Genomic DNA, 22,071 nt, shown 5'->3' on the forward strand with positions numbered 1-22,071 from the left:
ATCTTTAAAGCATGTTTTCACTTACCCTGATCGCACAGATCCCCGGTCCAGCCCTCCCTGCAAATGCACTGGAACGAATTGACCAGATCGACGCAGGTACCGCCGTTCATGCAAGGGCCGCCCCTGCAGTCGTTAATGTTCTCGTGGCAGTGCATCCCGGTGTAGCCGGGGTCGCAGATGCATCTACCACCGTTGCATCTGCCTCTGCCAGCGCACGGTGTACCCTCGCTTCCGCAGCCGCTTTCCTCGTCCATGATGCCGAGCTGCGGATTGTGAGAGGCTGGCTCGGAGCAATTCTTCCCCTGCCATTGTACCGGGCAGTGACAATAGTAATCGGTCTGCGTGTTGAAGCAGGGCGCGGAGTTCCTGCAAGGGTTCGGGCTGCAATGGTCCCTGTCGATCTCGCATTGATAACCGGTGAAACCGACCGGGCAGACGCACTCGTACGCGTTCACCAAGTCCCTGCACTCGCCGCCATTCTGACATGGCTTCGAGGCGCACTCGTCGATGTCGACGTCACAGTCCTTGCCTGAGTAGCCCGCGGTGCAGCTGCAGTGATAATCATTGACCAGATCGATGCAGAGCGCCCCGTGCTGGCACTGTCCCACGCAGTCGTTGATGTTTTTCGTGCAGTTCTTACCCTCGAACCCGCTCGTGCAGCGACACCTAAAGAAAGAAGAAGAACGGTCACAAACGCGGGAAACCGAGATCACTCTTCTTCTGGGAAATTCAAATATGTTTTTACGTCACGCGTCAAGTTCATATGGAGAGATGCGATTAACAAAATATTTGCCAGAGAATTGCGTCAGGCAGTTACGCTCTACTCCGCTACGGATTAATTAGTGCGTCGGGCACCGGCTGAAAGATCAGCGTCTGAAACCGATCGCCGTTTACCTTCATCCCGCGATATTTAACGGGTGCCGCGCGGATAAAGACGTTCTAATTCAGCCGGCGTTAATGGATCCGCGGCTGGCAGCCGACTTCGGAAGGCTAGAGACTTTAAGGTGAACCAGTTACGAAACCGCGAAAGTTTCGAGTAAAAGGTAGCCAGTAGAGACGTACTTGTAGTCGCCGGCGAGGTTCGTGCAGGTCAGCGAGTTCTTGCAGGGGAATTCCTTCAGGTTGCACTCGTCGACGTCGAATTGGCATAGAACACCTTGCCAGGCGGAGGGGCAGTTGCAGACGAACCCGTTCTTCCCGTCGACGCAGGTGCCGCCATTTTGGCAGGGCTGCGAGGCGCACTCGTCGATGTCCGTCGCGCAATAAGGTCCGCTAAAACCGGCCGCGCACTCGCAATGAGCGCTCTCCCCGAGCTCCCTGCAAGTCGCTCCGTTTTGACAGGGGTTGGAGGCGCAGGGGTTGTCGACCTTCTCGCAGGTTGGTCCCGAGAATCCCTCGGGACAGGTACACTTGTACTGATCCGGCGCTGTGTTCTCGCAGGTACCCCCGTTTTGGCAGGGTTCGTGGGTCCCGCAATAGTTCAGGTCCTGGTCGCAGAGGATACCGCCCCAGTTCGTGTCGCAGATGCACTGCCAGCTCGAACCGTTGCAGTAGCCATGCTTGCAGCCCGGATACGGGGTGCATTGGTCGCAGAGCTCGCCGCGCCAACCGTGACGGCACTTGCACTCGCCGCTCACGTTGCAGTGGCCGTGGACTGGGTGGCAACCCTCTTTGCACACCGCTGAAACAATGGAAGAATGTTCTCGTTAGAGTGTATTTTTATAGGAAAAGTTTCATTCAGGTATTTATAGGCATGTAGGAATGTAAACAAATGTAAAGTTGAGTAATAGGTGGGGGTCAGAATTTTTATTTTTCATTTCAAAATCCGGACAATTAAGAACGACTCTTTTCAAGTTCTCAGAAAGCCGAGTCACACAGATCAAGGTCCTCGAGCCAGCTATCACAAAGCGATCCTTCCATTCTTCCATTTCTTCGTTTCCTTTTCAATCGCCTGGTCGAGCGACGAAACAAGAAGAAGAACCACGGTCAGCCATAACTCAGCCGGCTTTCCGACCGAATAATCCTCCTCCGTTAACAATGGCCAGCGGACCGCAAGCGGTACAAAAGTCAGCCGTGTGAATGGAAGTTAAAACACAAACGATTAATCCGACCATGGCCACGAAAGCATAAGTGTCGGATTATTTTTCGCGTCCACGTCCACGGAGGATTATAACGATCACGGCTCGGGGTTCGCGTGACCGTGCGTGTATGTATATGTATATGTCTCGCTTTCTCCATCTTCGTCGCATCTTACAGTGGAAGAGGAGAAGTCGGGATGGTGGGGGCAACAGGAACGCGATGCTTCTTACAGGTGGCAGGATGACGAAATCCAATTTCGTGCGGGCAAGGTACCGTATCTGTGGAAACGACGCTTTCGTTCCCTCAGCTGGAAGAAGAAAAAGGAACGTGACGGGGATCTCCGGTCGGGGCCGAGCAACTCAATTAGTCGAGGGGACAGAAAGACGGATGAGAAGTGACAGAGAGAAGGATTATCCCTCTGACCGTGAAACGAAAATTCACGTCGCGCGACACGCGTGCACGAATCCCTCAAACTTTTAATCGTCGTACGAACTCTTTACCGCTATGTTCGCGAAGAGAACGACGGAACTGCATACAGGGCAATCCAAGCAACATTTGCTAGCATCTAGCGTCATTTGCCTTCATTTAAGAAAAGTCAGAGAATCAAAAGCTCTGTATGATTCACAATATCTGTATTTACAGGTTTGCACGTTCGATATGTAATTCCTTAAATTCCTACATTAGATTTTTCATTTATATCTCGTCTGAGAATTTCTTGATTAAAAAATGAAATGCGTATCTGGTATTCCAATAATCTCTTCTATATTATAATTCCTATCAACGCAGGAGAAAGAACTTTTCCACGACTATCCACGTAAAACCAGTTATTACAAAACTGTTGATTAAGACGCGGCCTGGCCGGTGTTCAGACTCCCGGCGGACACTTCTTCAAAAAGATCACAGAAACCCGCCGTCACGATCTGTCCACTCGAATCTAGGACAGCGTATTTACACACGGCTAAGTCCCAGCTATTTTTCAGCCTTAATGCCTGAATATATGTGTATCTATCGGCTGCATATTTTCAGCGACGTGTAAGCGCGAAGGACACAGCCAGTCACGGGATCTTTAATGATTAATAGTCCTGCTTTCTCGTTCGCGCGGACAAACGCCGGTTCGTGGATATTTATGCGACTGCGGGAGTGACACCCGAGGCCCTAAACAAAGACGGTCCTTCGTTCTCTCTTTCTCTATCTCGTTCTGCTGGTTCGCATCCTCAAGGGGCATCGAGACGGTTCGGTTCCCGATTGTTGCGTGGATTGCGAGGATCTAGATTTCCCTCGCGGCTATCAGGCGGGCAATTACGGGTCCTGGAAGCGCCGGGAATAAGCGTGCTCGATCGTCTCCTGGTTGGACGAACTCTCTCGCATTTTGCTCTCCGGCGAACTAGACTCGGCCTCACTCTTTCTTTTTTCCTCTCACGTTTTCCCTCGTCGAGGACGCAACAGGTGCGCGCGGGAATTACCCAGCAGACGAGGAATCGTCGTTTCGTGACCGGCGATTCGCGGTTCGTTTAGGAAAGTCGATTACCGGTCGACTGCCTGCTCGAGATGCTGCCCGATCGAGCGGCTACCAACGCCAGGGTTAATTGCAGTTGTCTACGCGTGAAATCGTGTAAATCGAGTATGTGGGCTGTCTGGGAACGCGCCGGATTAGGGGTCGGTAGTACGAATCTCGCGAAAACGAAATTTATATTTCGCTGCGCGGACAATCCTCTGTGTACACCAAGATTTGTTCTTCCTATTTTTCCAAACTGTTATGTATCTGTTCTGATCGGAACAGTCATGAAGAACCGAAATAATGTTATAAGCAGACTGTCGTATAAAATGGATATGACAATCTTATAAATAAAGAACGTGAAGAACATTGATCATCAAGTTTATATAGAACAAATTTGATTGCTGAACACGCCATTGTAAAAATGGAACATTTCCTCTTGGATCACTAGACAACGAATTTGATGCATTTATTGGAAAAATGAGCAGTCGAAACACGAACTGGAAGAAGATCTACCTAGAAGAAGATACACCTATTAAAATTATTAAGAGAAATGCCCAATTTTTATGTCGGTCCCCTTCTTTGTAATTGATACAGACAATTTTTATTTTGCATAAAGATCCGGAATCTAGCGACCATGTATATACGCTTACTCCTTACGTTAATTGCACGTCAGAAGAACTGTTGATGCAACGATAGGTAAATTACAGATACGTAGATTCGCGTATCCTTTCCACGATTATATTATAATGTATTTATAAAGTGTATTCTTCGGTTGCATCGAATCGCGGTTTCTTTTTGTTAGGTTGATTATGCCACGTTGCAATCAGCACAGCGGATACAAGGATGAAGAAGCGGTCACGGATTTTTCTCCGAACCGAATCGAACAAAGTAGATCGAGCGCGAGAGATATAATTGAGGCAAAGTCACGGACGAGCTAATGGCCCCGGAGATTATTCATATTTGATTAACACCTAGTATAGAGTACCGTTGCCCAGTTGTTCAGGATCTATAAATCCAGCACCGAGCGTCTACAGTTACACGTCTATGAGTTTTTTGTCAATTCGCCGACACCGAGGAAATTAAACTCGCGCGATTCGTCTTCGTACGCCGGCTTCTTTATTTCCTCTACCCGTTCCACCGATCCTGGCGAACGGTGGAACGGACGCTGCCGCGAGAAGAATCGAATTACAGGTGAAGGTTCACGACTTTCACGTCGTAACGTTTACCTTTGGCCACGGGCAGAAGCGATAATCTCTCTCTCTCTCTCTTTCTCTTGCCATGGAAAAGCGAACGTTTACTTATCCGCCGCTATTAACTGCGACATTTTACGATTTACCCGCTGCGTAGCCATAAACTGCGCTCGGTGAAACTGCACCGGCGGATCCGAGGACGTAGCATTAATGCAAAAGGATCACGTTTGCTCCATCTGACGTCATATTTTATTATAAATCGAGACTTCTGAAAACTCATCGCTCCAAACATAGGCTTCGCTTTCTAGCGAGCGAGTCCGATATCTAAGCAAAATAGCGGATACTATGATCCTCGAACGACCTGGTAAAGATATTTTCCAATATAATGATAATATGATTTCGATTTACAATCGGACTGCGAATTTTTAATAAACGTAAATCGTTTTAAATCAAATACCAATGAAAATGTGTGGAAAAGAATTCCGGAAAAAAATCTCCAAAGATTCGTGCAAATGCCGACTCGAAAAATAGAGTACTCCCTTAACGATCATTTCGGAAGTGGACGAGTTTTTGCGAGCGTGTCTGGTTGGTTCGCGAGTAGCGTCGATTTTACGAGATGCATCGAGAGTCGTTTTACGATCGCGGTTTACGGCGAAAAGGGGTCAAATGCAAACGAACGTGTGCCACGTCCGAGAGCCGGGATAACGCTTCTCTCCGCGAACGGTGTTGCCGGCGATGCTTGGGGAGCTCGTGTGAAGACGATGCACGAGTGAAATTCTCGTATTGACCTTTCACAGCGCGACAAAAATGCCGGAGCCAGTTCTCTCCTTCTCGTAACCAACCGACCGGCTGCTTCATCGTCTCACGAGTACACGATTTCCACCGATAGTCCCTAATTGGGGTCGTCCCGTCCTTCTTCCACCATCGGCGCCGACGAAAGTGGAGCGTGTCTAATTGTGGGACGATAATATGATCTTCCCGCATCGTAAAACTGTTGAATATTCCGGTGTCAAGGGGATGCGACCTCGTTCGTTACCTTAGGGACACTTTCTATGTGAACGATTATTCCTCGACCATTGTTAGGATCCGTACATGGACCGTTCCGTTCGACGATGCTAGTTGGGAGCCATGTTCTCTCCAACCATTCTGATTACGCTGTGCGACAAAATGATAGCACACATTAAGATTTACTTGATTTTAATTCATCTCCACATTAAAACTGAAATTTCTTTCAATAAATAAAATCAAATTGGATTTTACCAACCTGGTTGACAAAAATAACATTTGTACTGTTTTTCACAAACTACTTTTATCAATCTATTGCCTTTTTTAACTAATATAAATGAACATTCTGCATAATATTGAGTATGTTACACATGCAGGCATACCAAAAACTAGCAATAACATGAAAAAGCTATTTTTACCAGATTCGACTACAAAAGTTTAGATAAATGCAAGATCTTTTTGTCACACAGAGTATTGTATACCAACGACCGCTTATTATTACGAGGTTCCAATCGGTCGGAGTTTCAGGAGGAAGCTCACGCTTTCGTGCGAACCAAGAAAATCTTAAAGTTCACAGTGTCAAGGGAAACCGGCTGCGTCGAGGACGTCGGTTTTCCTTTGAGTCTTCATTATTATAAATTGCTACTTACCCGCAAGCAACTTTGAAGTCGGGATGCATCTTTAAATAACTCTTGAGTAATAAACTTGAGCAATAACTTTCGAGATAATCGTAATTCATGCGTATATGGCTGCAAAAGGATTATAATGTTTACAGAATCCCTTGAGGCGTGTAATTCTCGACTGAAAATTTTTATGATTTTACAAAGTGCGAGATCAATTTTCAACAATGAATCGAAGGATGTAATTATCCACTTAAACAAGACACTAGCATCTGATGTTTGCTGATGTGCCGATTCTATTTATACCCCCATTGAATAATAATCGATCGTAGGATGCACGCAACACCGATGCGGAAAAAAAGAAGGAAGTCAATGAAATTCTGCATAAACGTGTACGCCATTGATGATATCTATTCATGTTATTCAGTCGGAGAGCAAATTAGTTTACTGGGCCGCTTGCGCCAAGAAAAACAGCAATTAAGAGAAAAACCAGACGCACTTGTATTTACATACTGTTCCCATCATTAACTCGTCGTTACGTGTTTTCCAATGTTCTGAACTTTTGCTTTCGGAATCACGAGGAAGGATGTGTCTTTTCCAAGGCGAACCGTCACAAACGATTCGAAAGATCCTTCAGTGCTTCGTATAAAAACTGGCATCTTATAAACACGACCAGGTTGGTTTTATTTAGGACTTGTGTGATTTTTATTGTAGCGAGAGCTCGAATAAAAAAAAATGTGAACTTCATTTCGGATCGCAAAGATACAAAAAATGTTTTTAAGTGCCTTATTTTTTTCTGATACTGAAAAATTGTTATTGATGTTATGCGGCCCGTTACTGTGGCCATGCCCCTCGGAGTGTGTGCAGTCAATTATGCAACTGACTGTATGTACACAGCTTCAAGTGCAAACGGCGTGTTATTGACGGGTTACCGACGTAGATCAGTGGAAACTTTCTCGACGCAGAGAGACACCTTGAAAATGTCGGCGAGCAGAGGGATAAAGTGTAATACATACCGCCAGTCGGATGAGTTGCTAACGCGGGGAGGCGGAAGTAACGATTAAGCAGCGAAGAAAGAGCCGCCATATTAATCGGGCCAGCATTGTGCGATGGGATCTGGCGTGATGTTGCTACCTTTATATGATCGTACGACATGCGTCTAACGTCCGTTCATTGAGGCACGCTTCGAGATAATTCGTGTGTTTCACTGTGCCGACGACGACGTGCCCACGGGACTTTACTGTTTTCCAGGAGAGTCCCACGGCGACGCGACGCCACGTCGTGCACACGGAAGCCCGTAACAGCTTCACGGTGGAAACGATTTACCGAACGCAGATGCACGACACCTCGTCTCTGTCTATGGGGTTTTATGCTTCTAACGAGTATCCAGCCGATTTTCACTTTCCTCCTTCTGACTGGATAAGCGACTCGCGAGAAACGTCCCATCACACGTCCGCGCAGGAATCCCGCTGACGTTTATGGTCCCGGTTGATTGTTTTTTCGGTTGCCAGTTGCAAAGTGCGCTGCGGTTGCAAAGACCTCTCGCGATTATTTATTGCGCGCTTCAGGCGGCGTTGTTACGCAAACAATTAATCAAGGGTTATAGTTCAAGTAGCCTGGAAGATTTTACCGAAGTCGCGAAATTCCCCTTCGACGTCCGGCGGATACTCAATCGTGAGGTCTCCCACTAAAAAGCGGAACACTTAACACTCCGGGAAATAAAGTCTGATACTTAATGCTGTAATTTCAGCGACTTGATTGATACCTAGTACCCGACTGGTTTTTTACACCTATTAGTATTCTCCACTAGAACACAATTGAGTTTTTAATTACAACTTTATAGCCGCCGCTTCGCTAACGAACTACTTATCCGTAATTCACCGGAAACGATCGCGAAGATCTCGGATCCACTTGTAAACCTGCTGGAGTTGATCAAACGGCCGGAAAAGGGGCAATCTCCTTGCAGAATTCAGTCGATCAATGGACAAAATCGAGCCGATCGAGCAACATTGGGCACCGTCACCGGCCATTTTGGTTTCGCCGGATCCAATTTCACCGCTTCGTCGGGAACGTGTTGCGACGTGGCAAGGCTTAGGTCACCGATTACTCGGCGACTTCTTTTCATTGATCGAATCGATTTTTTTGCGAGAAGGAAAGGGGGGACACACCGGTCGCGTAAGTAGAAAAGTCCGGTCGATCGATTGCATGGCAGCTCGTTACTCTCGTTAGCTTCGGGAGCACCGGTCCGTGAGAAACGCGAGCGAAACGGGACGGCCGCAAGTCGCGCAAGTGCGATTACGCGCGACGCGAGATTTCACGCTTCGGAGATCGATTAATTATTCCTCCGGCCAGGTGAGCAAAAAACCCGGGTAGTCGTTTAGTCGCCAATATCGCCGCGGGCCCTCCTCGCGCGACGCTTCGTTGCATGCATAACGAGACAGCAACGACAACGACAAAAGCGGCGTTCGTTCCTGCCTTGCTCACGAGACGGCGGCGGCGCAGCCTTGCCGTGTTTCACCTTTTTACCGTCGTTTTTACTTCCATGGAACCGTGTCCTTTTTCACGATCTCACGACGCGAAGCGACCGATTTCCGTTCGAAATCGAACCGTTCGATAAATCACGCGGAAAGATGCCCCGTCCATTAACACGTTACTTGCTGGAAGCTGATTACTCCGCGATAATACCATCGGGTTGTTGCATATGTCCAATTTTTAATAGTAACGTTAAAAGAGCCTTTTTAACCTTTTTCTAAATAATTTTATGGGTGGATGTGAGCGTCACTTTAATCAATAGACTGCGGACCTTCATGCAAAATAAAAATGTTTTGCATCGATTATGAAACCACGTAACAATATTCTTAGATTTTTTTACTGTTTTTTATTTGGTCAATTTTTTCATAAATGCATAAAAATCTGCAGTCTAATATCGATAAATCAATTTCCGGAATTTTTGTTAATCAGGCGTGGTCAGTTCTCCAGCAAGGAACGTTCGCAAAAAGACTTCTGCAACATCGTGTACACTATTCATCTCAATTGCAGATTCGAAGTACATATATGCAAATGCGTCTGGTAAGATCGATTCGCTGATCAGTATGGATTCAGATTAATGGATTATAGAAACATTACTCAAGTGTTACACGCCGATTTCGTCGAAACTTTACATAACAAAGAACAGTTGACTTGCGCGAAGGTTCTTAAGAGTAATTTATAGGAAGGCTGCGAACGTTGTTTGTCTAGAGTCTAGAATATCCAATGTAAAATCGTTCGACACGTCCAGCGTTCCCGGAGACGAAGAAACTAGGTGAATAAGTAAGAGAATAAGAACTCACCTGTTTCACAGTCGGATCCCTTCCATCCCTGTATGCACACCTTGTCGCCATTCTCGTCGCAGGTGTAATGGCCGAATATGTCGTTCCGTGGCCGGCAGAACTTCGTGCAGGTCGCGTTGTAGTAATGATCCGCGCACTGGACCCGAACGCGATAGGCTAAATGAGCGTTTCTTCCTTGATGATTGAGAGTGTGCCACGTGGGTCCTGGCAAGACAATGCCGCTGTAACTCGCTTCCTCGATCACGCCTGCGCTCGCCTCGTCCCTCGCTTGCAGGATCAGCGTGAATTGCCTCTGCGAAACCACGATTTCAATAATTAAACCGGAACCCCTTGCACGCAAGGCAAACAATTCAATTTTAATTGAAAGAAGATTCACGAGAGCCGCATACTCTCCCAAAAATAATAAGCAGACAGCGGATATTTTATACACTTATGGCAAAAATTAATAAGTGCAGTGTAAAGCAACAGAAACAGATACAGTACATTGTCCATTTGTTTGAAAGATATTTTTAAATGATGTAGCAGATGGTAAACTGAAAACCCATATTTCTTAAAAGAATTTATTCCAATGAATTTAAATTTATTGTTTGCGAGCATAAACGGATTTCTTGCCTGCATTAGCGAATATTTATAAGGAAACCGGAAGCAATAGCATTTCGTTACAAATAATTTTGTATTATAAAGTCGACAAATGACAGTCCACCGTTCACTTGGACATATATTAGATATAATTTGGTGTTCTCTCTCTCCGCAGAGCAAAGACGACGTATGTAGAGAAGAAAATGGTTGAATTAAGGAGGAACTATGCCGTAAATGCTGGTATTAATAGACGCTTGGAAAATGTCTTTGTTGTCGCGAGTACTGGAGCAGACGTTAATGTTACTGTCTGGAATTGCTCTGTTCCGGTAAAGGCGAATCGAATACGGAACGGGTGACGTCACCCTCGTCTAGGGCTGCTTTGACAGAGGAAAGGAGATGGTTTGATGAAGCCAGCAATTAACCCTTGCCCAGCTTGAATAATTCCTTAGCGACCGTGGCCCTAAGTGGAACCTTCCGAGATGAACTTTCGCAAATTTATACAGCGTTCCCTGACCCTTCGCGGCTGACGCGTAACACGCTTGAATAAAATTACCATTTTTCTTCTACGACCGACGCGACGCGACGCTCTGGCACCATGGATTGACTATGGTAAAATATTAAAACATTGATGATAAATTATGGGACATGCGTTCTGCGTCGTTATACACCCGCTTTTTACGCGAGCCATTTTCTTTATGATTTATCGCTGTACGTTAATAATGACGATTAATCTTTCCTCGACGGAGCGTCGGATAGCTTAGTGTATTTTTCACTCGGATCATCAAACTTATTTTGTTTCCGACTTGACGTGAACATTTATGCAAAAATAAAACTTTCCACGGGAATTGCAGGGAACAGAATTTGTAGAAAATGTATTTCTCTTCGATTTACTAGATTTATGCAGCTATTTCTATTTCGATTTATTATTTTCAACCGAGAAAAACGATTAAAGAAAGGAAGAACATTTTACTTAATTTAAATAAAGATGGACAGTCTACTAATTACCAGGACCAGGACCAGGACTACTAACTACCATGTTTCCCATAAAATAATTCGTCAAGACGGGAATTTACGCCGGCTTTTGTAGCAGGAGCGTTGCTTATAAATTGACGTGAACTCGGGCTGAACTTTCGCCCCAGATAGAGCGGTCTATCTTAAAAGATAATGTTATACACTATCGCGGCGTTTTTTTGCGGAGGTCTGAAAATTGCTGAAAATTATCGAACACTTAGCAGAATCGTTCGCTCCCAAATCGGTGCCAGCAGCAAAAACCCGGTGCGCGCGTAAGGCTAACGCGACTTCCAATCGTGGAAGTGTCGTGCCGCTTAAGGAAGCAATTCGCAGGTAAGAAACGGTCCCGCAACCGGCGACATTAGCCGCGTTATCTAAGCATTTGGGTTGCCAGCAGGGGGGAATGTTTTCGCTAATTCGAGATCGGTAGTTCAGTCACGATCAGGCAGTTAGCCGAGTGAACATGACTCCGAAAGCAGAAAAGGAATCGATCAACCAGGAGTAATCCGTTCCCACATATCGCCAGGAGAACCGTTCGATTTGGAGACGTACAATGAAACATTGTTTCGATACCCTCAAATTTTTCCAAGTGGCAAGTGGTATAAAAATCAGAAAAATTTAATTTATTCGCTAATGATAGAATACACCTGTTCATCTTTCTGGATATATATCACTCTTGTCAACTAATGATTAGACTGAGGGGATTCGAATGCAAAATAAAATTTGTAAGTATTGAAAATTGCAGTAATAGGCTTCCGGTAGAGAAAGTGGTAAGGTGCGGACATATCGAAAGGCGCAGAGGGAGAATATCGTATTCCGAAAAATCATGGAAAACCTGTTGGCCAGGATCGTTTGTAACATTTCATCGGTAGGTACGTTTATTTTTCACTTTCGTTGGATGGCAGGCCCCCCGCGCGGTCCCCGAGCACGCGAAACACCTGCGGTTCTAATTAAAAAATCGAGGTGGTGGCTGGTGGGTTCGAAAGTCCCTCCTCTCATTGTCTACCGGCGAGGATCTTCAAGTTCATTAAACCGGGCGCGCACACGGTCGAGCGCGCGGGACACCGATGCGCCGATGCACCGATGCACCGTAGCGCGGCGTGATCCTTTTTTTCTCGGAGCGGGACCGGTTCCATCGGGAACACTTCCAGCTTTCTATCGTCGGGCTCCGGACTCCCGGACACCCCTTTGGGATCCGCTCGCTGCTGCTGATGCTGCTGTTGCTGTTGGTGCGGCTGCACGGACGAACAGATAGCTCCTGTCTTCCGCGGCAGCCGCGATTGGAATTTATTTATTGCATTAGCCGACCGTCACTCACGGGCCTTGATTGGTGGTACCAATCAGGTCCGACGTTGCGACGAGCGGAGACGCTTCTCCGCCGATCCGTGGACGCACGATGGAGGAACGGAACCACCGGGGAACCACGCCATGCATCGAGAAAGGGAGAGAGAGAGAGAAAGAGCCTCTCACAGACCCGCTGTAATTATTCTGATTTGTGGCGGGACGACCCAGCCGACGGACATCGATGGGTCCCGTGAAAAATTGCGGGGGTGGGCTCGATTACACGCGGACCAGTAATTATGGCGGATGCGCCGACCACGTTTTGATGGGACATTTGTTTTACCTCGTTTTCTCGTCCCGACTCGAGGGACTCGCAACCGCAGCCCACGAGGACGTAACGAATGTGGGAATCGGATTTTTTGATCGGCTGGATCAAGGCGAATCTCGATCGAGAATCATCGAATGCGTCACCCGTAGGAACGACCAGGGAAAGTCGATACAGGGGCAGGTTGATAGAATGAAATTATCTGGACACTGTATATACAAGATGTCACATCAGATAATGCCACCTTGAATTACGTCATTATTATTAATCGCCGTGGGAAATGTTTTAATGGAGATCAAATGGTTACGAGAGAAATGTTGTTCACCAGTTTGTGATTCCAAATGTTTTCTTTGGGTACGGTGGAGAGGCGGTAAAGGGGAATCTTGTTTGCTTTGTTTCCTTTCATATTATGCACTTAAGGTACTCGTTCCCATATACCTTTCAACCACGTGTCTTTCTTGTAGCTCTTGCCCACCTTCGCTAAAGACCTGTGAAAATTTTGCTCGTTTGAACACATTGAAAGCGTGCTTCCCACGTGACACCGTGATTAGAATCGCTTTAATCTGTTACACCTTACGTGACAAAATGTTATCGCTTGCAAACACGAAGTCGCTGTGGTAGCAATCCCGAGGGAAAATCATCGTATCTGTTTGATACCAAACGATAAATTGAACAAAGAAAATAAGAAAAATATGAATGGAAAGAATGTAAAAAATATACACAGGGAGAAAAACGTGATTTGTCGATTGTTTCTTGTTCCCGTGTGTAACGGAAGCTAAATAATTCGCACGTTTCAGCAGCGTTCAACCGAGAAAAACTTTTTGGCGGCACGTTCGTTTGGCGGCTAGCGATCCAATTTCATTTTTTCCAGGCGGCGGTCTCGCGGAAGTGCAAAATTTCTCGGGTCTCGATCTGGCCCGACACAAAGAGCCACGTTGTGGCCAATCCGTGGCGAGTCAGACGTCTCGTGCTAAATGTAAAGTCGGTTCTCGTCGCTGCCACTACCTAGAGCAGATGAGCGCTAATTGGTGTTAATTGGTGGCTCGCTTGGGGCCCGGCGTTCCCACGCCCGCGACTTTCATGCTCGCATTTTTTTTCCACTCTTCTTTTTCGTTACACCTCGTATATATATTCTAATTCGTCCGCCTGTCGCGGTCGCTTCCTTGCTCCGGGAGAAGGAGCCGTTCTTTGTACAGGCACTCTTTTCTGACCGTGGACGTTCCCTTTTGTCGGGATGTCTTAATCGATATGAGTCAGCGTCGGAATTACGATCAGATAAAATTTCTATTATTCCGACGATTTCTGATTGAATCGGCATCGGTCGGTCCCTGGAATGCGAACAGGGTGAATAGAAAGCGGGTCGATCGACTTCAAAAGGCGAAAAAGGTATCCCGTATAAATACGCCATGTGAATAGCTTCACGTTTTTTTATATAAAACTTCACTTTATCAATCGAAACATTGGGTTTACATGAATTGAAAAAATATTATGAATGAAAAATTAAGTCAAAATCTGTAGTGCAATGTCTAAAGGAATGTATAATGAATAAAATAAGCGATGGTTGAAGATGATTAGTCAATTTCACTGAATTTCAGTATAGAATTTTGGGGAAGCATTTCTAAGGTTCTGTGCATTTGAAAAATACAATAAAAGATAAATCGATTTTTTGGGCCAGTTGTACGAGAATCCCTCTTGAAGCTTAAGTCTTTGTTAATGAAAATAATAGAATGCGATGCTGAAGATGAAGAGTGCTCCAAATTGTCGAGGGACAGTGTGTTTAAGCATCCCGTTGGGTCTGAAGACCTTTTGATTGCACGTCAAACCATCTTTCACTGTTTGAAGAAGAAGAATAAACGGTTGAAGTGCAAGCAACCGTGATCCAAGCACGTGAAGAGAGACCTATAACCGTGGATCTAGGAATTCGTGTAGGTGGTTCGCAGAACGTTCCGCAGAAAACCGCTGCACGGCTCCGCGAATTTCCCCTTTCACTGGCAAAATATCACTGAAAACCGGCCTCGTCCCTGGAGCGACCGATAAATTATCGAGAAGTACCGGTAAAAGTCATGACTCGACCACCGGGCTTCTCGATCATCGATCGATCTGCTGTCGACGTGGGCCGTCTCCGCCCGTGGGCGTAGGAAATTCATTAACTCGAATATTATTCCTCGAGATGTCGATACACGAGGACTAATTAATTAATTTCCTGTCCCCGGTCAGCTGGAGATCAGTTTCTCTATCGGAACGTAATCGGCCACTGTCACTTCTGATACTGTTTGTCCGGCTCAAATGTTCACACTTGTGTAACACTTATAACGCTATTTTACATGACTTTATACAAACAATAAATATGTATCTATCGAAATTGTTAGCCAATCTGTTGATAATATACACATACTCATGGATGCATCTTTACAATCTTAATAATTGTATATTCAATAAATGTTAATGGAACTGTTTACGCTTCAGTTTAACGAGTGACTTTTATTGTCATCCCGAAGAATCTCACATTTACAGTGTATTTGTACAGCCTAATCATTTATCAAAAGTTATATGCATAATCGAATCACGTTCAGATCCACTTTCCGATCGTATCCGGTAGAATATGAAAGCAGTAATAGGCGAGTATAAAATCGTGATTAATCAAAATCATATATATCATACAGACACATTACAATTTATTCATACCAGTGATTGATGGCTTGTGTGCTTCCATATGAATCACGACGTCAATCATCAATTTTGTTGTCAAAATTAACCTGACAAGATTTGCCTGATTTCCCTTATTACAATACACCGGGAGAGTCGAGCTATATTTAATTCGAACAACAACTAATCAATGGAGCTGGCATACATTAAATTTTTCGTGATATCTATCTGACCAAACAATTTCCGAGTTATTATTCATAAAAACCCAGTCTACCTATCTAGAATATAATATTTTCTTCTTTTGTAAATTATTAATCCTTTCGATGCTAAATATATTTTCTTAGAATGTTAACACTAAACCTACCGAGCCTTAAAAGTAACTGATACATGTTCCCTTATAAAAATGACAAGATTGATTTTATTTAGACTTTGTGTAGCTCCTATTGCAATATGTGCTCCACATTTTTAATGAAATTATTTTTATTATTTCAATAATCGTAAGATAAAAAAAATCTGGAACTGGTTATTTTGACCGGTGATGGTGTAAGTTTAGTGTTAAATAGAATTTGTTTAACCCTTCGCTGCATATTGTATCGTATCTGATACAGTTAACAAATCTGGTATACATATAGTAAACTAAGAATGTGTTTTCTTACTATTCTACACATTTTATCTCATTTGATAAAATGTTTTTTTAATTGTTTAAAATATTTTTCCCTTAAATAAAACACGAAAACTGACCTTCTTTCAATTTTTTCATCCCCATTAAAAAAATCATGCAGTGAAGGGTTAATAGAATTTTAGAATGTCGTATTGAATGTATTATACGCTATAACATAGAAAAAGTATAGTTTTCGGACAGACGTATTTTGTAGAGGCTGAAAGTTGTAATTAAACAAACAAACGTAGATCGAGAGGGAGACATTTTCGAGAATTTCGAAGAAGAATTGTGGGCTGTAGGAGCGTGGGTACCTTGAAAATCGTGATCGAAAGGTATCGACGGAAGCGAGGCGAGCACGTAGAGCACGAGGAGGCTCTATCAGCTCGGCTCGGCTCGGCTGTCGTTCTATCGTGGCGACGATGGACGCGTCCACGTACCGATCCCTCGGTTGTGTGTGTGTTTGTCCGGTAAGTGCACGTAGGTACTTACGTACGCCGAATAGAACGCGTCTCCTTCTCTATGTCAGGCGACGTGTCTTTGGTTTCGCGGAAAAGATCGAACGAGTGGAACGTGAGGACGCGTACTAAGCAGAGGAGAACGTCCGAGGCCCGCCGCGCAGCGCCGATCGGGGAACCTTGAATGAGAGTGCACGGTTTCCTTCGATTTCTTCCATCGTTTTCAGCGTCCCTCTTCGCAAACTAGCCTGAGCAGATCACCGGGTAGAATCCTCGCCAGCAAGAAATTATTGGATTGAACCTCGTGTAATGTCTTTACTATTAGGTTGCAAATTCAACCTAGTTTTTTAACACTGAAGTTACCCGTTAAATGATCGGTTTCATTTTTTTTATATCATTATTATTGAAATTATATAAAGATATTGCCATAGGAAGTGATTCAATAAGTTTCTTTATCCAAGCACAAATTGTAATAAAAAGGTCGCACAGTATTTAAATAAATATTAGCCATTTTTATAAGGTGTCACAATTCAGTCACTTTTGGTATCTGGCAGATTTGGGGTTATGAAAAAAAATTGCGTGGCTATGTGAAAGGAAGATTAGGAAGTAATAAAATCTCGGAAATTCGATTTCGTCGGCTTCCCAGGAATTTCGGAAATATTCCCCGGCTTAATTAGGCGGACACGCTTCCGCCGAGAGTTATGCCGAAGATTGGCTTTCCACGGTGGACCACGCCGGCCTCGATCGTTTTTCATCTTTCACCTTTCTCCGTCAAAACGAGGGAGACCTGTACCCTGTCCCCGGCCGAATTTCGACCGAGATTTACGCGGCGATTACGCCAATTTATTTCGTGAAAGCGCCTTACGTAAAATCACCGCGCGATGCATTATTCATCGGGCCACTGCATTATTTCACCGCGTTCGCCCGTCTGCCGTAATACCTCAATTAAACGCAACGCGATCCAAAAAGTTGCTCTCGATCGTTTGCAAAAGACACCGAGGTGGGAACCGTGTTCATTGAAAGTCGTTCCAAGGTATGTATCGTTCCTTTCGAACTACCACCGAGAATTTGAGAGTATACCTCGCGTGGTTTCTAAAGAGTGTGTATTGTACAAGCACGCTAATTGAACTGAAATTATGGGTAATGGAAATTGTACGGAATGTCCTGTTCTTTCATTAAATGGAAACAAATGTTTTAAACATGTACAGGATTATTTGAAGTGTTCCCAACCTACATTTGCTTTTATATTTAAAATGTCGCTTAATTAAGTAGTAGCGGTAGAAACACGACTATTAGGAACATAAGATTCGAGAACGTGTCAAAGCATTTATGTCACGATAATTACGAGCTCCTGATCAAACGTATAAATATTTATGGAGGATACAGTACTGTACTGGAACAATGACGATTACATATTTCGTGCGTCTCTTGAAAATTAACGACAAGTGTCCCATATCAGCATAAAAGACTATTAGAATCGCTAACACCCATTATACAATGCTCTCTTAATTACACGTACCCTGGATCACAATTTCTGATTCCATTAAAACTTCACAAGACGAATTAGATCATAGATACTTCCCACAAGAAACAGGATGCATACTCGCAAAGTTAAATACATTACAACAAATAGTCCGTCGACATTCTTACAATTCCACCAAATTGGCTCTACAGATTCAACCGACGCACAAAGGAAATTACTCAATCCTAATTTACGAACCGAGCAGCTATTTTTCACGCGAAGCGATTTCGCTTCCCAAGAGCAGCGCTCTATCTTCCCTCCGGACTTGTCCGAATAATTACGAGCGGTAGCATAATATACAACGAGCGGACAGTTTTCAGCGTTTCGTCTTAGGATTCTTCGCTCTGATCGTTTTCAAAAGACTGGGATACGATGGAATCCTGATTCTCGACAAAGTGTGAATGCCGTCAGGAGCTGGCTCCCGATCGTGTACGAAAGAGGTGCTTCCCCCGCTTGACCCTAAATCTCCGGGCACGTCTCTGAGGAACATGGAGGTCAGACAGAGCGTGTCGCGATGCGATAAATCCGCAGTCGCGTTCCTCCCTTGAGAAGAAGATCCAGAGAGAAGGGGATCCAGCACAGCTCGAGGAGTCAGGGTTGTTGTTCGTTCCTTGGAAATTCCGACGATTCGCCGAGAGAGAGGGAGAGAGAGAGAAAGAAAGAGAGGGGGCGGCGAACGCTTGGTTCGTTCTGGAATCCTTTCCCTCCGTCCTCGCTTCCCAATTAGCCGGCCGGCTAATAAATCTCGCGGTGTCCCCGGAACCCGTAGAAAGGCCATGGTGGTGGACCGCGACTCCAGGAAAAAAGCGCAGTCTCCGAGGAGGAAGCGGACACGCTGGACGAGCAGAAAGGGACGAAAGAACGAAGGGGATTCTCGAGCGACAGGGGACGAGGAGAATCCGCCGTTGCCGGCCACTATTCACAGGGGCACAAGGCCAAGAAGCCTCCTTCGTATACGATGTCGCGGCTCCTCCAAGCCCGAAGGAGGAGTCAGCCAGTTGGGCCCGCGCGCAGCGCGCGGTTCTGACGGTGCGGTGGTGTCCGTTTGCCGTTGCCAGTGCCAGTGCCAGTGCCAGTGTGTGCTGGTGGCCTCTACCTGCATCGTGGCTGAGGCCCACGGAACACACCGGCATTCCTCGTATTAAATGCCTCGCCGACCCTCGAGCTCTCGCGGAGCCTCCATGTGCTCATCGACGCTTTATGGATAGAACGATGAGCCTCTCAATGAATCCTGCCGCGGATCTCGCTGGGGAAACCGCACGACGTTGATCGATGGAACCTGAATTAGTTTATGAGAATAATCACGCCGCGCATTTCCGAAGAAACGCGAAGGAAACAAGCAGAATGCTAGCTCGGGAAATTTAGATTTTCCTAGAGGTTTGCGAGAACCCGAAAATTTGATTCGGGATCGAGATGGGCTCTCGACAATTTCAGCATTCGCGAATGATCGTAAATCAAAGTTTTCGAGAGCTCAACCTGATCTCGAAAATAGTTCTCGTACGTTTCGTTTTCCATTCCATTCGATTTACTTTGCTTTCATGGAATTTTTTAGGCCGGTATACGGGCGCTCGAAGTGTTAATAAAAATTGACGACGCTGTAGTTGCTAGACTCCAGTGTCTGGATGTTTGTACGTTTACAGAAACGTTGGGATCCAGAGTGGTGGATCTAGAAGGCGTGCTTCGGGTTGACCTCGTTGATCGAATCGTTCGATAAGGCGATTAAATCGGAACCGATCAATCATTCCTTAAAATATTAGTCGCTCCTTGGCGAGACAAGCCAACAATGTGGGTAGAAAAACTGTCTCGAATATTTTTGTCGGGACTTGATGTATGACTGGTGAACGCGAATAATCCTCTATAAAGTCGGTGGATTATTAAATCAACGTGCGTCATGGTGCCGCTCGCATGACTTTGAAAGTTGATGAAATGGCAACTTTTCTGCTTTCTGTTGGTCCATGAAATCTTAAACTGTCTCAGATTTGTTAAAGAACTATTATTGTTTGTCTATGGACTCTACACACGTCCTTTCTATCCTTGTGAACTTATAAAACCCTAGGTAAGGGAAACGATATAACTAGACTGCGAATCTTTATATAAAATATCGTAGAACAATAACGTAGAACGCGTTAAAAACCCAAAGGAATCAATACAGAAAATCGGATTCCGATTCGCCGGGGTCCCCGAAATACCTTCGCGTACATCGGCAAGAGATTCGAGATTCTAGCAGTAGCCGAAACATCGAACGGTGTACACGTATTCGCAGTCGGCGATACGCGAATTCCAGGGAGCAATCGGGCAGAATGAACGCAAAAATCTTGGCCAGGGTATTTGTAAGTCCCTTCGAGTGCCACGTTGGGTTCGCGCACACATCCTCGGCAGAGAGTCAAGGCCTATGGAGGCAGCAGAAAACGTGGTTCGGGAAACACGTCGGCTAACTAGCAGAGAAGAGGAGAGAGAGAGAGAGAGAGAGAGAGAGAGAGAGAGAGAGAGAGAGAGAGAGAGAGAGGAGGAGAAGAAGGACGAGAGGATGAGGACAAGACGATGAGGACGGGTAGTAGGGTTCGGACGAGGAGTTTGGTATGCGGTCCGCGCAGCGGGTTCACACACGGGACCGAAAGAGAGACGGGCCCAAAGCGAGCGATCCGCGGGGCCAGGTGGAGAAGGGAGTCCGCTGGACAAGCTATGTTGGTCAGAGGCATTGCCCAAACCGGGGAGACAGTCTCCCCCTGCCCCGTTCATTTGCATACGCGACGGTACACCTGTGTGAGAGGATACGGTGCGTGTCGTGTCCGCGGCGTAGGCCGCACCACCTGACCAATAAGTCCGCGGCCGAGCGTAAATCTGGAACGTGAGCGCGGATATTCCGGGACCCCTGCCGCGTCAACGAGGGCATAGCTCGGCTGTTTCGTGTAATCGATGAGTTTCTGGGCGTACCTCACGAGGCCAGTCTCTCCGTTCGTTCCTGGAGGGAGATGGGGAGGGGGACGAGTCACGGGGATAATTAATAATCACGGACCCCGGGAGTTATGGGGACGCCGGGCGTAATTAACGAGCCGCAGAAAAATCCGCGATTGAATTTGAATCGGGAACGCGGAAACGCATTAATCCACCGCGAAACCGATAAATCTCCGACGGGAGCGGAAGGGGAGGGTCTCTCTCTCTCTCTGTTGCGTGTCGGTTTCGTAATTGCCCTGTCCCCGCGGCCAGATATCTTCCCGGTCGACGAGGGACCGGGTCGAAAACGAGCGCGGAAGTGTTGACAAATCGATGACGCTTCCGTTCAGGGCGACCGGACCGCGGCCGCCGCACGCCGCGCACCGCGCCGCTCGTAATCGTCGCGGCACATCGTCGATAAATCAACCGGTTCCTTCGAGGAAGCGAATCGCTCCGTGCTGATCTCAAAATTTCGTACGCTAATTGCACGTTTTATAGCTGTGCTGCCTTCCTCCTCTGCCCCCTCTCCCCCCTTGTAACCACGAGAGCACACTCGTTAGCCGGACACCTGAAACGCGCGTAAATTCCGTTAAAAAGTGGATGGCGCGGTTTTTTCAAGGCCGGGGAACGTAAATCTTACGGTCGACCGACGATCGAGCCACCGGCTCTCTGATTGCTCGATGGCTCGATTGCTCGGGGCAAACACTGAGCTGGCAATGGACGAAAATGAAACAAGCATCTTTCGTGTTGGTATTTAAAACCTTTATAGAAATGTTTCTAGATACAGTTACTCACATTTATTTTCAAACGCTGTTTAACCCCTCGGACCCCACGTCAGTATGCTGTACTGACTCTGAGAAATATTTTTAAATTGATTACAGCTCGTGCTTTATTGTTCGCTCTCTAAAATTTGAAGATAGCTAAGTTACAACCTAA

General features: G+C 45.9%; 1 protein-coding gene across 1 annotated transcript in view; it reads right to left on the bottom strand.

The window, feature by feature from the left end:
• Ser (protein serrate) overlaps window positions 1-22,071 on the bottom strand; it is a 54,747-nt gene that overhangs the window by 4,138 nt on the left and 28,538 nt on the right. The window contains exons 3-5 of the mRNA XM_076426907.1: window positions 9,722-10,013; window positions 1,063-1,681; window positions 26-666 (exon numbers count right to left, since the gene is read on the bottom strand). Of these exons, the coding sequence (XP_076283022.1) occupies window positions 26-666; window positions 1,063-1,681; window positions 9,722-10,013 (1,552 nt within the window). The remainder of the gene's footprint in view (window positions 1-25; window positions 667-1,062; window positions 1,682-9,721; window positions 10,014-22,071) is intronic.

The sequence above is a fragment of the Lasioglossum baleicum genome, chromosome 7 (assembly GCF_051020765.1).
Source record: "Lasioglossum baleicum chromosome 7, iyLasBale1, whole genome shotgun sequence".
NCBI classification, from domain to species: domain Eukaryota; kingdom Metazoa; phylum Arthropoda; class Insecta; order Hymenoptera; family Halictidae; genus Lasioglossum; species Lasioglossum baleicum.